Source organism: Equus przewalskii, chromosome 4 (assembly GCF_037783145.1).
Source record: "Equus przewalskii isolate Varuska chromosome 4, EquPr2, whole genome shotgun sequence".
NCBI lineage: Eukaryota > Metazoa > Chordata > Mammalia > Perissodactyla > Equidae > Equus > Equus przewalskii.
Genome location: NC_091834.1, coordinates 7,179,299 through 7,193,153, shown reverse-complemented (window position 1 = coordinate 7,193,153; position 13,855 = coordinate 7,179,299). Strand labels below are relative to the sequence as shown.

The following is a 13,855-nucleotide window of genomic DNA, read 5'->3' as shown; positions in this document are numbered from 1 at the left end:
GAGAGGTAGGGGACCAAAATCCGTGGTCACCTGCCTGTAGCAGAGGCAGAAAGGATTCCATCCAGCTGCTCTTCAGTAAGTCGAGGACTGTCATACAGGACTCACCCCCTAGGTCTCCGCGTGTCGTGAACGTTCAGGATGAATCCTACTGTGTCACATGGCCTGGGCAAAGAGTGGGCTTTGCTGGGGAAGGGGAAAACCTCCCAGGACTGGGGACAGCAGGGAGAGACGTGAAGGCATGAACTGCCGTCCCCCCACATCCCTCATGTGGCCTTTCTGGCATGCTAGGCCTGCGGTGGAGCCTGGGGCCCAGTAGAGGGTCCCCGTCCCACTGCCCCTTCCCCCGCGGCAGCTTAAACATGGAAGCAGGCTCATCAGCGCACAGCAAGCAGACTGCTCGGCCTCAGGCTGGATTTGCGGTTCCAGGGAGCTATCTGGGAATGCCAGGTGCTCGGCTCTCAGGGACCTTGGGTTGTGAGATGTTACAGCTCCCCCTGCTGGGACGAGAGGTCTCCAGTCTCTGGGAAGTGGAGCTGGGTGCAGCCTCATGCCCATCCCAACCCAGTCAGCTTCGCGAGGCCTTGAAGACAGCGCCACTTGCCATCCTCAGGGACCTAAGGCCATGCAGGTGAAAGTAGCTCCAAGGGAGACTGTGAAGATATGGTTCAAGTGTGTGGGTGACTGGCAGTCCACCTTGACTCAGAGAATTTGGGGTACCCGAAGAGGTAATAATTATGTGGCCTTCAAATGGTATCCTGTGAACAGTTTCTCAGACGGGCTTTCTAGAGGAGCTGTTGACAGTTGGAATCATACTTTCTCCAGGCCTCTTTGATTCTCACTGAGAGTAAGTCCATCTGTTCTAAGAACAGGATGAGAAGTTGCTGCAGTTGATGTCCTAAAAGAGGCTGCATGGCGAAATGAAGAGCCAGGCCGCCTGGGTGTGAATTCTTGCCCTGTCCTTTTCTAGCTTTTACTTGATCTCTCTAGCCCTCGGTTGACCTATCTGTAAAATGGGGCTGTACTAGGACCTCCCTCATAGGGTTGTTTTTCAGGAATAAATGAGTTCACATATGCAAAGCTCTTAAACAGTGCCTGACACACAGTAAGTGCGTATGTGGTAGCAGTTGCTGCTGCTGTTGTTACAGCAGGAGCTTTCACCTAGAAGGAGACAGAGCTGTCCCCACACACAGATGGCCTTACAGGGAGGCCTACAGACAAGACCCAGATTCCCTCAGCAGCGGGTTGTTTCCTGCCTAGGTGCTTGACTCTGCCTCCAGCTCTGCAGCGTGGAACACTGTCAGGTGACTGGCCTTGAAGGTTCTCAAGGCCAATGGACCACCTTCCCAGCGCGGCCATGGGAAGGCCTTCGTCACGGTGTGCCTGCTTTGGAGGTTTACGGATGTCTGGTGATAGGCAACACAAATGAACTGAAATGTTTCCACAGCAACTACAGAATATAAATTGCAGAATGATGTTACTTGATAAAACACTGGAATGAGAAAGATCTCTACCAGAGATAGATTTTACTTCTAGGATAGTTAAATATGAACACGTTCTTTCTAGCAGTACTCTGGACTCACTGAGATCCAGCTGTCTGTTGGGAGCGCTCCTGACTTTTGACATCACACCTTACGCGCGGTGTGAGGAAGCAGCTGGTCTCTCTGGTTGAGAAGGCCTTCCTCCCTGGGGGAGCAGTTAAGATGAGGCGGAGCAAGAGCCCAGGAGACAGGCTGTGTGACACACCTCCGTCATCGCTGTGCTGTCAGGAGATGCTGCCCTCTGACCTCTTGAGATTCAGCCTCTGCAGCCTGGCCCGCGATCAGCTCTTGTCCATCAGAGCCCAAAGCCAAGGAGGGGTCAATAAACGTTTCAAGTTGTTCTTGCCACCTTTTGACAGGGTGACGGGTGACTGCTAGTGGGGTAGGTGTGCCTGCATGCTCCTGTGGAAGGGTGGACAGTGACACCAGGTGTGTGGTGTCAGCAGGAAGCCGGCACAGATCTTTGGTGGAATGTTCAGCAAAGTCATAATTTTGTATCTGTTTACAAGAACATAATTGCCCTCTGAAAAGTTGTGTGGAAAATGTTTGAATTTACCCACATTAGATTATAGCCCAAAGAAGGAGTTTACTTAAAATGAGAGCTGAGAGTTTCGACCAAGATCAGAATGTATTAGTTACAACTACTTGAAGGCTTCACTGTGTGCTTGCACTTCAGCCTGTTCAGCAGATGGGCTCTGGGAGGGGATGCGAGTCAGTCACCTTGAAGTCAAGTCAGACCCAGAGGGCCAGTGAGCTGCGGGTCAGGGAAGGAGCTGAAGGGATGGAGGGGGCGGGGCGGGCGGGGAGAGAGAGAGTGAGTGTGTGTGCGTGCGTCTGGGCCGGCCCGGGGGAGGGGCAAGAAGTACTTAAGAATCAGCCAGTCTAGGGAGAACACTATCGTTCATGCTTCTGCGTTGTGCTGTGAGACTGCTGCGCAACCGTACTCTACCAAGATGCCATTGTGATTCTTCTACCAGATCCCCTCCTGCAGTGTTGAACAACAGGAGGTAACTTCTGCTTTTTCCTCCTGTAGACCGCTGCTCTTCCAGACCAATGAACACGTGGCCAGCAGTCCAGCCCTGGGGGACGTGATTCCCTTCAGCACCGTCATTCAGTTTCTGTTCACGAGAGCGCCTGCTGAGCTGAAGTCCCCCTTCCAGGTAATAAAGTGAAGGCAGAGCCCCCTTGGGTCTCCTCCCTGTTATCTGTGAAGACGAGGCCCCACTCGCTGACTGGGGGCCAGGAATGGCCTTCTCTTGCCTTCTTTAGTCGTGGGTTTCTGTCTTGGCTGCTAATGATTAAGGAAGGAAAGTAGTGCCCCTGCTTTCTCAGCGGTGTAAAAGTCACCTGATGAGTCCCAAATTAGCCCTTTAAATAATAGCGACACAAGTAATCAACATTCGTGAAGGTTTTTGCTGACCCGCCTTCGATCAGCAAGTCCAAAAGGCCGCTGGGGGGTCAGGAGGGTGAACCAAGGCCGCCTCGCCTTCCCTCGGGCAGGTCTTGGGGGTGATGTCCCCTGGGGAATCCCTGAGAGTCCTTTTTGAGCCAGCACTTGCTGCCATTCCTTGGAGACTGTGTGTACTCTCTCCTCTCATTGTGTCCGACCCTGCAGAGGGCAGAGTGGTCCCATGCACGTTTCTCCCAGTGGCTGGATGACCATCCGTCTGAAAAGGACCGGCTCCTCCTCATCAGGTAAAGCCATGTGTTCCCAGGGCACCTCTCTGTTCTGGAAGCCCAGGGAGGGTGGGGGATGCAGGGGAGGAGGAAGGAGCAGACCTGGACGGGCGTGTGCACGTGGTGGCACTCCTCGTGGGAGGCCACCTCACTGCCCGGGCACGCACGTGCGTGCTGGAGCTGCCGACAGTGGGAAGTCTTGGCACGGCACTTTTTGCTCTTCACGTCCTTCACTTCGCAGTCTCCCCCTCCCCTTCTGTGCTCTCCATGCCTGATCGAGCCCTAGGAACTGCGCACTGCTGGTTTCAAAACCAGCCGCAGCTATGAAAGGACTCCTTGCCGTAGCTCCCCGTTTTCTGCTTCATTCTCATTAGTTGCAGCTAATGAACTGGTGGAGCACAGATGTGAGTAAACTTTTAAACATCCCCAAACGTGATGCAGCTGTTAGTAGAAAACAAGGACAACCATGTAGATGGTTGCAGCCATGTAGATGCCGTGTGCCCTCCAGTAGTGCCCCACTAGTGTGTTTATGCACATACGCACATGTGCACACGCACACACCCCCTTACACCCCAGACAGGCCCAGGGTGGGAAGCTTTGACTGTCACATACAGCTTATTAAGCATCTCTCTCCCATCAGTGTTTTTCTCTGAAATTGCTCTCACCAAAATCTCCAGAGGCCTCTTAGCCACCAAACTCAGATGTTTCTGTTCCTGCTTGTCGCTCTGCAGTCTTAGCTAGAGTTGACCACCACCTCCTTCTTGAAACTCCTTGTCGACTGACTGATTCAACACATTGTTATTGATGCTGACCATGTGCTGGGCCCTGAGGACACGGCCTTGCCTTCTCGGAGCTCCTGTGAACCCTGTCATCAGTTTCTGCTTTGTCCTCTCTGGCCTTTGTTTTCCTCAGCCTCCTTTGCTGCGTTGTCGTCTTCTAGCCATTCCTTAAATGCCATCATTTCCCACAGCTCGTTCCGGGCTCCTTTTCCTTCACGCTCTGTGTGTACCTTGGTCCCCAGGTGAGCCCATCCAGACGCATGACTCTCGTGACCTCTCTATCCTGATGGCTCCCAGGGCTGTGGCTCAGCTTGATTGCCCGGGGCCTCAGGCCAGCACACTTGCTCTCATAGGTCACCACTCACGGCCCCACAGACATTTCAGCCCCAAAATCTTTAAAATAAATCACCCTTCCTCTCAAACCTGCTCCTTCTCCTAGACTCCCTGTCTTGGTGGGTGTGTCACTGTCAGCTGTCCAGCCAAGCTAGAAAACCTTTCATTATCGTTCAGCTCCTCTGTCACCCTCGTTCCCACATCCAGTCAGTTGTCCCTCTTAAATAGCTCTTGAAGCCGATCCCAGCTCTCCCAGGGCATCCTCGTGCTGTTGGCCAGGGGACCATGGCACTACACCAGCCTTTGCTCCAGCCTGAGTACAGGTGGTAACTTGGGTTCCGCAAAGCCAGAGCGGGGCTCATGTGGTGAGGTGATTCTGAGCCGTGTTTGCACATGGGAATAATTTACAGAGCTTGGAAAAACCCTGGGGTCCAGCCCCGCCCCACCCCCCGCCCCGACTACCTCAGCATCGCTGGGGCTGGGGCCTGGCATCAGGATTTCTTCACGCTGCCCCAGCGGTTCCCTGCACAGCCGAGGCCGAGATGCCTGCCCTAGTTATAGCTGAGAGACCACCAGGGAGGGAGCGACAAGAGGGCACTGAGAAACATCAGCCCAGCAGCTTCGGGCACACTTCAGAGCCTCGGTGAGCCGCTGGCCCTCCGCACGGGGGCCTGTGTGGGTAAAGAGTGGATTAGCCCGGGAGTCTGCTCTGCTCCTTATCTGTCACTCTTCTCAGCTCTGAGCATCTGACCAAGAAATGGGAAAGGCTGCCAGTCCATGTGACCGCTGAAAACCGCCCTCAGACGAGGCTCCGGGTGTGGGGTGGGGGCTGGGCCTGGGGCTGAGTCAGGGGTGTGCAGTCTTGGTGGACTTTTTCCTGAGTCCCAGAGACTCTCTCAGGGGTAACAGACGAGGATTCAGGATTCAGTTCATTGAACGGGGTTCAGTTTCGTCTTCTGAACGAGTTGGAATGTGTTCATCCACACAGTTGGCCTGTTGTGGGCACATCACAAATCTGTTTCTTTTGCTTCTCTTTAAAAATGTCTCCTGAGTGGTGTCATCAGCACTGCTGTTGCTGAGTCTAGATTTAGCAGCTGAAAATCATGCTCAGAAAGACGGTCGTGCCTTTTCAGTAAGGCCCACCCATCACTCCACACACGCCTGCTGTCAGAGCCTTCGTGCCCTGAGCGGCCGGTCGCGCCCTCCCTGGGGGAGTCTGAGACCCCGTGCTCCTGGCCCGGCCCAGGCTGTTGGCGAGGAGGGAGCTTGCTCCTGGACAGTGTTCTTTCTGATCTGTTATTGCAAAACAACTTTGTCCCTGTGTCCGGAAGCACCACTGGGTGAATTCCTTTCCCCTGCGGATAAACCCAGGCCGAGGACTGCTCTTTAAATGTCAGTAAATGTGTTTTCACTCTGGGGGCAAACCTCGTCGTGTACTCCTCTGTGCCTCTGGCACCGTGTGAAGTCGTCACAGAGAAGGGCGCATCTGGCCAAGTGTAACTCCTGCTGCTGAAGAAAGGGCAGCTAACGAACTCTCCTCTGCCCTCCTTTTGGTTTCCTCTTGACACCAGATGTTTCTCTAGAGCTCGAATGGGTACTTGTCAAGTGAATTTTAAAATCAGAGTAATCACGGACTCATGGGGCCAAGTGGTGTGAGTTGGGGCAGTTGTACCTACTCGGCCCCCACGGGCAGCCGCTCAGACAGGCGTGTGCCCTCAGGGACGGAGGCGGCAGCGCGGGGAGCCCTGTGGGACTGTCCTCAGTAAAGATGCAGACTGAGTTTGTGCTGCAGAGCTCTCGCAAGCTCTGCGGCAGTGGTGGGAGTGGCCTCAAACCCACTCACTCTTGGGACTTGCAGTGGAGCGCCAGCTCTTCCTGCTGCTTCTCCTTCGTCTCTGTGACTGGAGAACACCTTTATGATGCCACAAATGTTTACAGACTCTATCTGCCTCTCGGTACTTTTTCTCTCTCCAGTTAGCAGACACTTCTCGAGGTTGGGTGCCTTCTTGCCTCCTTGCCCTCCCGCCGTGGTCCAGGGCCCACAGGCTGGGAACTGCTCCCTCAGCTCCTCTGTATGTCTGCAGAACCAGAGGATCCCCGCTGGCGGAGGGTGACGTTTGTGCTCTCCTCCTGGTGTCTCTGTGGCACTAGATACCACCAGTTCTGAGAACCGGGTGCCCGAGATGGGACCAAGAGGGAGGGTGGAGCCGCGGGCAGGCCGGGCCTCTCCTGCCTGTGGAGGCACGTGGTGGACCTTTAAGTCATTAGGTTTGACTTTTACTGCCTGCCTGAAGTCAGTCTTGTGTTCCATTAAAACCTCTACTCGGCTACTTGGTGTCACGTTGAGCAGTGCTGCCGTGTGGCCAGAAGCCCCATTCCTCTACTAATTGCACAGCTCCTGTTCTAATTTCTTTTTCAATAAGGCTAACTTTAATATCTGCTTATGTTGGCTACACTGGATTGAGACTAACTCTTACATAACGTGTGGCCTTACTTCCAGGAACACTGATGTTTTGTTCGAGCAAATGAAGTAATTTGATAATTGCTTGAGAAGTTTGCTCTGCTCTTGCGTGGGAGGGCAGCTTTAATCTGTGTCTCCTCATCGTTCTGACGGTGCTTCTGATGAAGACCAAAAACCTAACCAAGCTCGCTTCTGCACTTTCTCTACACGTTGTCTAGTTTGTGGGATGTCAGCCTTTTGGAATGCAGATAAAGCTGCTAAGTTGATTTGTCTCCGTTTATTAGATAAAATGGATCTAATCCATTCCCTACAGAACGATGACAGTTTCTCTGAATTTCAGGGCACTGATCTCTCAGACTGATATAGATATACATGACTGTCGCAGACACTTGGGCTCTTGGGGATTTCTGTCCTGCATGTGAACCTGCAGGGAGCACATTTTGGGAGCAGGGTGATTGCTCAGGATGCCATGGCAACTTGGAAAGCATTCCTCAAAGAAGCAAGTGTCCTCGTAGAGGAAGCGCTTCACTGAGGCCCAGCTCTGACATGCGCTCAGGCGCCTCACAGAACGTTATCCTCTCAGAGCATTAAACTCCACTTCGCACGCCTGTGCTGCCTTTGAGGATCTCTACCATCACCTTTCTCCTTTATTTACTTTCTTCCGCACTTTTATCTTTATTGTTTATTGCAGTTCTATCTTTGTGTATTTCTAATTTATTTTTTTTAATTCATTCACCATGTATTTGTCAAGCAGTAGGTCCCGGGGCTTCAGAAATGAACAAAACAGCCTCGACCCTCAAAGTTAAGTTACATCTTAAGAGGGAGACTTAGAGTGAACAGCTGCTTGCACTATCGTGTGACAGTGCCGCGGAGAAGCGTGAACAGCTTGCTCAGCTACTGGAGAGTCTGAGCCCCCACAGGTGTGGAGGGGGCACCAGCGTGTACGGGCTGTGTCGCCGCCTCTCTGCCCCTGGGAGAGCCAGGAGCTTCACCCTCTTGGAGTTCTTATGACTGAGTCTGGTAGCCGGTCTTCCCATCTTGCAGATGAGGCTCAAAATGTGGCCTGGCTCGCTTAGCTAGGCAGGGGCAGAGCCTGACCTGTAGGCGTGCCTCGTAAACGGGGGCCCGCTCGGCCCTCCGCACGCTGCTTCCCCGTAACCCAGCCCTGCAGGGAGCTTCGAGCCGGCCTTCAGGCCGCAGCCCCCACCCGATGCTGGGCTCCTGCTCAGCCACGGCCATCGATGCCGAAGGCCGGGGCCTCGCCACAGATTTGTGTCACCCATGGCGGTGGTAGGTCTTTCACGCGGTCTGGAGTTTACAGGAAAGGCTTTAGCAGCAAGAGGGCCTTGGAGCCTGGTCCTGAGTGAAGGACATTCCAGGGACAGGGACGATGATGAGAAAGGCCAAAGAGAATGGGCCTTGATAACGAAGAGATGTTCAGTGCGGTCGAAGAGAATCAGGCCCTGTTGCGGCCAGCCCTTGTGAGGCAGAGACATCTTTACTTCGGAGTGCTCTTCTCACAAACCCCCCGACCTCTCCCTGGGTGGGCTTTGAGGTCGGGCTGAGTCACAAGCGGGGTGAAGCCACACTGTGCGTGTTGGTAACACAAACAATGGGAACTAATGCTGGGAGGGTCTTCCTAGGCCACAGCAGACGTCTGGAGCCCAGCAGCGGCACAGACAGGGTTGGGGGAGATTGATGGTGAAGCTGGTGTTCGGTGGGGTCGCGTTTGCACACTGTCCTGATGGGACTGGGGCATGGCAAGTGAGGAACTTCAGGCAGCTGTCTCTCGCTGTAGTCGGGGCTGAAACAGGCCCAAGGCTGCCCGCCACCTCCAGGCTGCAGCAGCACTTAGGGCACAAAGTGGCAGGATTCAGACTGCAGCAAGGGGAGGGGCCTAGATGCGGAAACACCTAAGGGAAACGAACAGTGCTGGATACCGACCCGGCACGGGCCTGGAGGAGAGCTTCAGACAGCGACCTCGGGGAGGTGACGGCGCCCTTTGCTGAAACCGGGGAGGGAGGGAGATCACTACCCTATGGGAGACTTTTCCCCCTAGGTTTCTTTTTTGATAGACTTTATTTTTCAGAGCAGGGCTAGGTTGACAGTAAATTTGAAAAGGTACAGAGATTTCCCGTACACCCTCTGCCCCCAGAGATGCACAGCCTCCCCCATTATCAACATCCCCCCCACCGAGTGGTGCACTTGTTACAATCGATGAACCCACACTGACACGCCATCACCCGAAGTCCGTAGTTTACATTAGGGTTCCCTCTTGGTGGTGTACAGTCTGTGGGTCTGGACTGCCCTAAGTTTCTGACAGCTGAGTTTGAGGGATACGTGGAAGAACTCAGATAAAGACGTCCAGAACACAGGCGGAGACAGACCAGGAGGGAGGCCAGGCCAGAAATAAGAGATTGGAGATTCCGTCATGTACAGTAGCTGAAACGAGGAAGGCAGATGGTGGGGGGAGGACGCTGGAATGAGCCAGGAGCTGGCCAGACTCCGGGCGGGCGTGTTCCCCACAGCGAAGTGAAATAATGAAGCAACCTGACCGAGAATTCATATTCTCACGTTTGGGAGCAAAGAAACCAGTTCAGAGTTACATAGTAGATGAGACTTGAGATTGAATATGTGAGCTGAGTAACGGTGTTAACTTACATCTTCACAGAAATGCTCTAACCTCAGAGTGTGAAACTTTAAACAATATGATGATGACAAAAATTTGATTGTTATACTTGGGACTTAAACAGACCAAGAATGGAAAAATAATCTTTTAACCATTGTTTTTAACTCCACTTAAACATGATCTGACATTTAAACAGATCATCTGGTTGAGGGATTGGAAGGCCTTTTCCATAAAGGGCCAGATAGTAAATATTTAGGCTTTTTTGCAGGCCAGGTGGCCTCTGCCTTGACCGTTCAGCTCTGCGCTGCAGTGTGAAAGCCGCCAGACAGAAGAGAAAGGAACCAGCGTATAAGGGTGCATGTGGCCATGGGAGTAGTTTGCTGACCCCCTGCCCTGATCTGTTGCACAAGAACATGATAATCATAAATAACCGGCTGGTACCACATACCCTTGACTAAATTCAGTCTGCCCCCTTAGCATGTAATCTGCCAAAACTTCGAGCCAAGAGCAATTTATTCTCCTTGTGGTTCATATTCCGTTAGGTAACAGGACTGTAACGCCCCTTCCCGTGTTGCGGTGTGTGGCAAAGGCGGGGCCCGCCGGAGCACACCGTCCACGATGCAGGGCTCCCCTCGTGGCCTGCGCACACGCGGGCTGCATGCGGCTGTGCAGGAGTCTCTCTGGCGCGGCGTGGCGCAAAGGGAGGCCAGAGAGCCTCTGCCGCTATGATCTCACCTCAGGCACAGCGCAGACTGAGAGTGTCTGGGGCTCTGCACCTTAACCACGGTCACTCCCCACCAAGGCCGGGAGGCTGTCGGCCACTCAGCTTGCGGAAGTGGGCGTGGCCATTCCAGAAGTGGGCTTGTTTCTTTTATATACTGGCACCCTCTAAGCTTTTAATTTTTTGACATTGTTTCGTTTTGGTTTTCAGGGGAGCCCTGGAAGCTTATGTTCAATCAGTGAGAAGTAGAGAAGGCAAAGAATTTGCACCAGTTTATCCCATAATGGTTCAACTGCTTCAAAAAGCTATGTCTGCTCTTCAGTAGTCATGGGAAGTATTTCTTAACTTCCACGTTGCGCTAAGCCATCCAAGGTTGGCAGTGACACTGACACGTACTTAAGACAGCTACTTTCCACCCGGTTAAGAATGTAAATGACTTTTCTCAATTTCCTCTTGATGTTGATCTCTTTCCCTCTTTAGCCCTAAACAGCATAAAACGTCAAAACAGATTCATCACCACCACCATCAAACTCCAAGGACCTGCTTTTTCCAGAAAGACCTCCAGCTCTTGTCAGGCTTTTCTACGAGGCTAGCTCAGATTTCTTTCCCTTCACGTATCAGAGTTGCCCTCTAGGTACACACACAAAGCCCCACTGCTTCCGAAGGGATATGATCAGGTTATCTGAGTACCTGCTTCTCCCAACCAGTCCTCCCCTCTGGATGAGCGGGTGGCCAGTGGTTTCCAAATCTGGCTGCACATTAGAGCCACTGGTGGAAGCTGCAGAAAATCTTGATGCCCTAGTTGCACCTAGTATCAGCGTATCTGAGGGAGGAGCCAGGCATTAGTATTTTTTTTACACACCTCCCCAAGTGTTTCCAATATGCAGCCAAGTTTGGGAACTAGTGGAATACCCTGAAGCTGAGACATAAGGTTACGTGTTGTTTAAACATGTCACATCCTCTCTTTAATAAAGATAGAGCAAGGCCGTCTGTACACTTTGTGCGTCGTCATTTTATTAAAAGCAGACGTTGAGGGCGGTTTGATTTTGTAGCAGAGGGGCGAAGTCAAAGCAGCTTTTACTCTACAAAGAGTCTTAGAAACAGTAGATAATCTAGGTCCTTGTTTTTCCTTGCCCTGTCATTAATATTTTGTTCTTAACGTTTAAAATCCCCGTCAGCATCTCCCGTCCCCTGAACCCGTTATTCTGATGACTCACGCACAAAGCGCAGTCACGGTCAGCGGAAGGCAGAGAGAGAAACAATTTTGTCCATTTTATTTGAAATAATATACAAGAATATAGTGTGCAAACTTGAGGGGCAACATCCTGAAAAGTATAATGAACTGAAATCAGTTTTACAGCTGTGATCCCTAACCAGAAACACCGCTCGGTAAATTACAGGACAAGCCATGATTGTAGCTCAGAGCAAAAGCAGCTGCATTGCCAATGTGTTTGCTCTACTTTTAGACAGCTGGAGGAAAGTAAAGTGCAAGTGTTGCACTGTCACAAGTGCAAAGTCTGCCCCCACCAGAAAGATACGATGACACATAAGATAGTTAAGATAGGTGGCTGAGGAGATACAGAACACAAAGTTAAAAAATACAATGGTGTCAACTGTTAACAGCACCATTACAGTGACTATATCCCAATGCTATTAACTAACTGTCCCTCGGCCTGGGCTGGGTCGCCCCTGGGAAGCGTGGGTGGGTGCTGCCACCTGGTGCACACACGCGGCATAACGGCGCCAATACAGCAGGTGGCCGTTGCGCTGGAACGCGGACGCCATCCACCTGCCACATGTTCTGGCAGCCTCTTGGCACTGGCCACACTAGGAGCTCCCGTGTTTGGCACAGATGCTGAGCTATGTGGTGGTCGGTCAAGGAAAGGCCAACTCCCAGCTTCCGTTTCCTCCCATTATGTGTACAATACAGATTAATAAGCAGTAAGGAGGCAATGTATAAACAGCAGGTACATATTCTTCAATTCCCCTTTTGTACAATTTAAAATAGAACATGTATACACTTCTCCTCTTTCTACTGTACTTTAGCACCACAGGATATCAATTTTCAAGCCTATATTACCTGATAGACATATATGAAGTTTGGAAGAAAAATAAGGCAATTTGGTTTACAATGTTGATAGTTTTAGCTTAATGCTCTAATGGAGAAAGCAAATCCTCACTCATTATGAAATCATTTCAAGACTCACTGCTATCAGTATCTTATGGTCACACGAATTCAGGTCAAATAGGGGGACCTTGATCTTCTTAAGTCCTTCCATCAACAGTCAACGCTTACGCAAATACAGACTTAAGAACGTGAACAGCCTGGTTTAATGTTGTTGTGAGCCCTGTGGAGATAAAATAAAACTCAGTGAATGTTTACAAGTCAATACACAGTAATTCTACATCTGAAAGCTAAGATGGATAATGCTTAGAAACTTACTATTAAAGAAAGACTGCTTTCCCAAAGGTGGTGATTTTAAAAAGTTTGCTAATATCTGATGGCTCAAGCATCCAGAAAATTTATGAAAATGATGAGAAAAGAGAGATGGGCTAGGAGAAGCGAGGGGAAAGGGGACGGAGGTAAAGTCCTACCACGTGGAACTCTAAGGCAGCAAAGAACGAGCGGCCAGTTCCACCACCCTCTCGTACTGGAATCTGCCTACCGACTTTCTCCACAAGAAATTCTTGAAAAGTTTAAACGGATGTGAAGTGCATGCTGCCCTGAAGAAAAAGGCGCATATGCACAGAATGAATGATTTCAGACGTCCTCGGCCAGCCCCCCCCTGCAAAATACTGACATCTTCCTTTCAGTTTTAAATTATATTTCAAGTTGAGCTCATTCTATCGTGTCAAGTTTGCTTGTAATTTATCTAAAAATGCTTAACTGAAAAGATGCTCCTCTAGTGACAGAAAAGTTCCTAGGATCAATTCTGTCCGCGAGCATGATGCTGCTGCCAACCTGTTTACCAGTCCTCCTGGGCCTGCCCACTTCTCATTCCTGAGGTTTCTAATCTAGAGATTCGGCACAGATGTCACAAGTCCCCACGAAGGCTGGGTACCACACGCCCACACCTCCATCCTCCTCGGCCCTTCACCAATTAAGAAATGAAAGGCCGCTGAGGCACACCCCCCAAAATGAGAAAAATGTTCTACTATGATGATCATCTTTCAGCTCAACTAGAAATACTATGTTCCAAAATTATTTTTCTACCTCAACATTTCCGGACAAACATTAAGCACGCCTGAGATTTCTACTTCTACTTTCCGTGCTAAAAGAGTAGATGGCACTTAACAATGAAAAGAAAAGCTGGCTGCCTTCTAGCATGGTGTGGAAAAATTAGATTTTGAAGTCTAACAAGGCTGAGAAACAGCATCAACACAACCTTTTAAAGGTTAGAATCGTCATTCCAGCATGCCAGTACAATTTCGAGGGCAAGTCAAGATCATTTTAAGCAACTACTTGTTCAAACATACTGAATTGGTTCTTTTCCTTTTCCAACAGTCAGGATTTAAACGTTTTTGTTCTTCAGCCAAAGCCTTTGCTTCTAACGTATACATCCTTCTCTCTTCATTCTTCATTTTCTTCCACCTGTCACCAAGGATCACACTTATGGCTCTGTAAAATAAATAGTTACACACTACTGAAGGCAAGAATTTTTCCTAAAACTCATGGCATGTGCTGCTATTTGAAAAAGAAATACAAAGATAAAAGAA

The 13,855-nt window shown here is 50.8% G+C and overlaps 2 protein-coding genes across 12 annotated transcripts in view; one reads left to right on the top strand and one right to left on the bottom strand.

The window, feature by feature from the left end:
* The window catches only part of COG5 (component of oligomeric golgi complex 5), a 344,840-nt gene that overhangs the window by 315,408 nt on the left and 15,577 nt on the right, over nucleotides 1-13,855 (top strand). For 3 of the 7 annotated variants that reach the window (XR_011539403.1, XM_070617151.1, XM_070617150.1), the window contains exons 20-21: nucleotides 2,572-2,698; nucleotides 3,154-3,233. Coding sequence is in view for 6 of the 7 variants with exons in the window: in XM_070617151.1 (XP_070473252.1) it covers nucleotides 2,572-2,698; nucleotides 3,154-3,233 (207 nt within the window). In the remaining variant the exon portion in view is untranslated. Of the gene's footprint in view, nucleotides 1-2,571; nucleotides 2,699-3,153; nucleotides 3,234-3,855; nucleotides 4,421-10,348; nucleotides 11,133-13,855 lie in introns of those variants that run through there. The other 4 variants (XM_070617149.1, XM_070617155.1, XM_070617154.1 and 1 more) reach the window with 3 other exon arrangements.
* Nucleotides 11,398-13,855, bottom strand: part of HBP1 (HMG-box transcription factor 1) — a 33,451-nt gene continuing 30,993 nt past the window's right edge. For all 5 annotated transcript variants that reach the window (XM_008536475.2, XM_070617162.1, XM_070617160.1 and 2 more), the window contains 2 exons: nucleotides 13,616-13,757; nucleotides 11,398-12,486 (listed from right to left, as the gene is read on the bottom strand). In XM_008536475.2, the coding sequence (XP_008534697.1) occupies nucleotides 12,469-12,486; nucleotides 13,616-13,757 (160 nt within the window). In that variant the 3' untranslated portion in view covers nucleotides 11,398-12,468. The remainder of the gene's footprint in view (nucleotides 12,487-13,615; nucleotides 13,758-13,855) is intronic.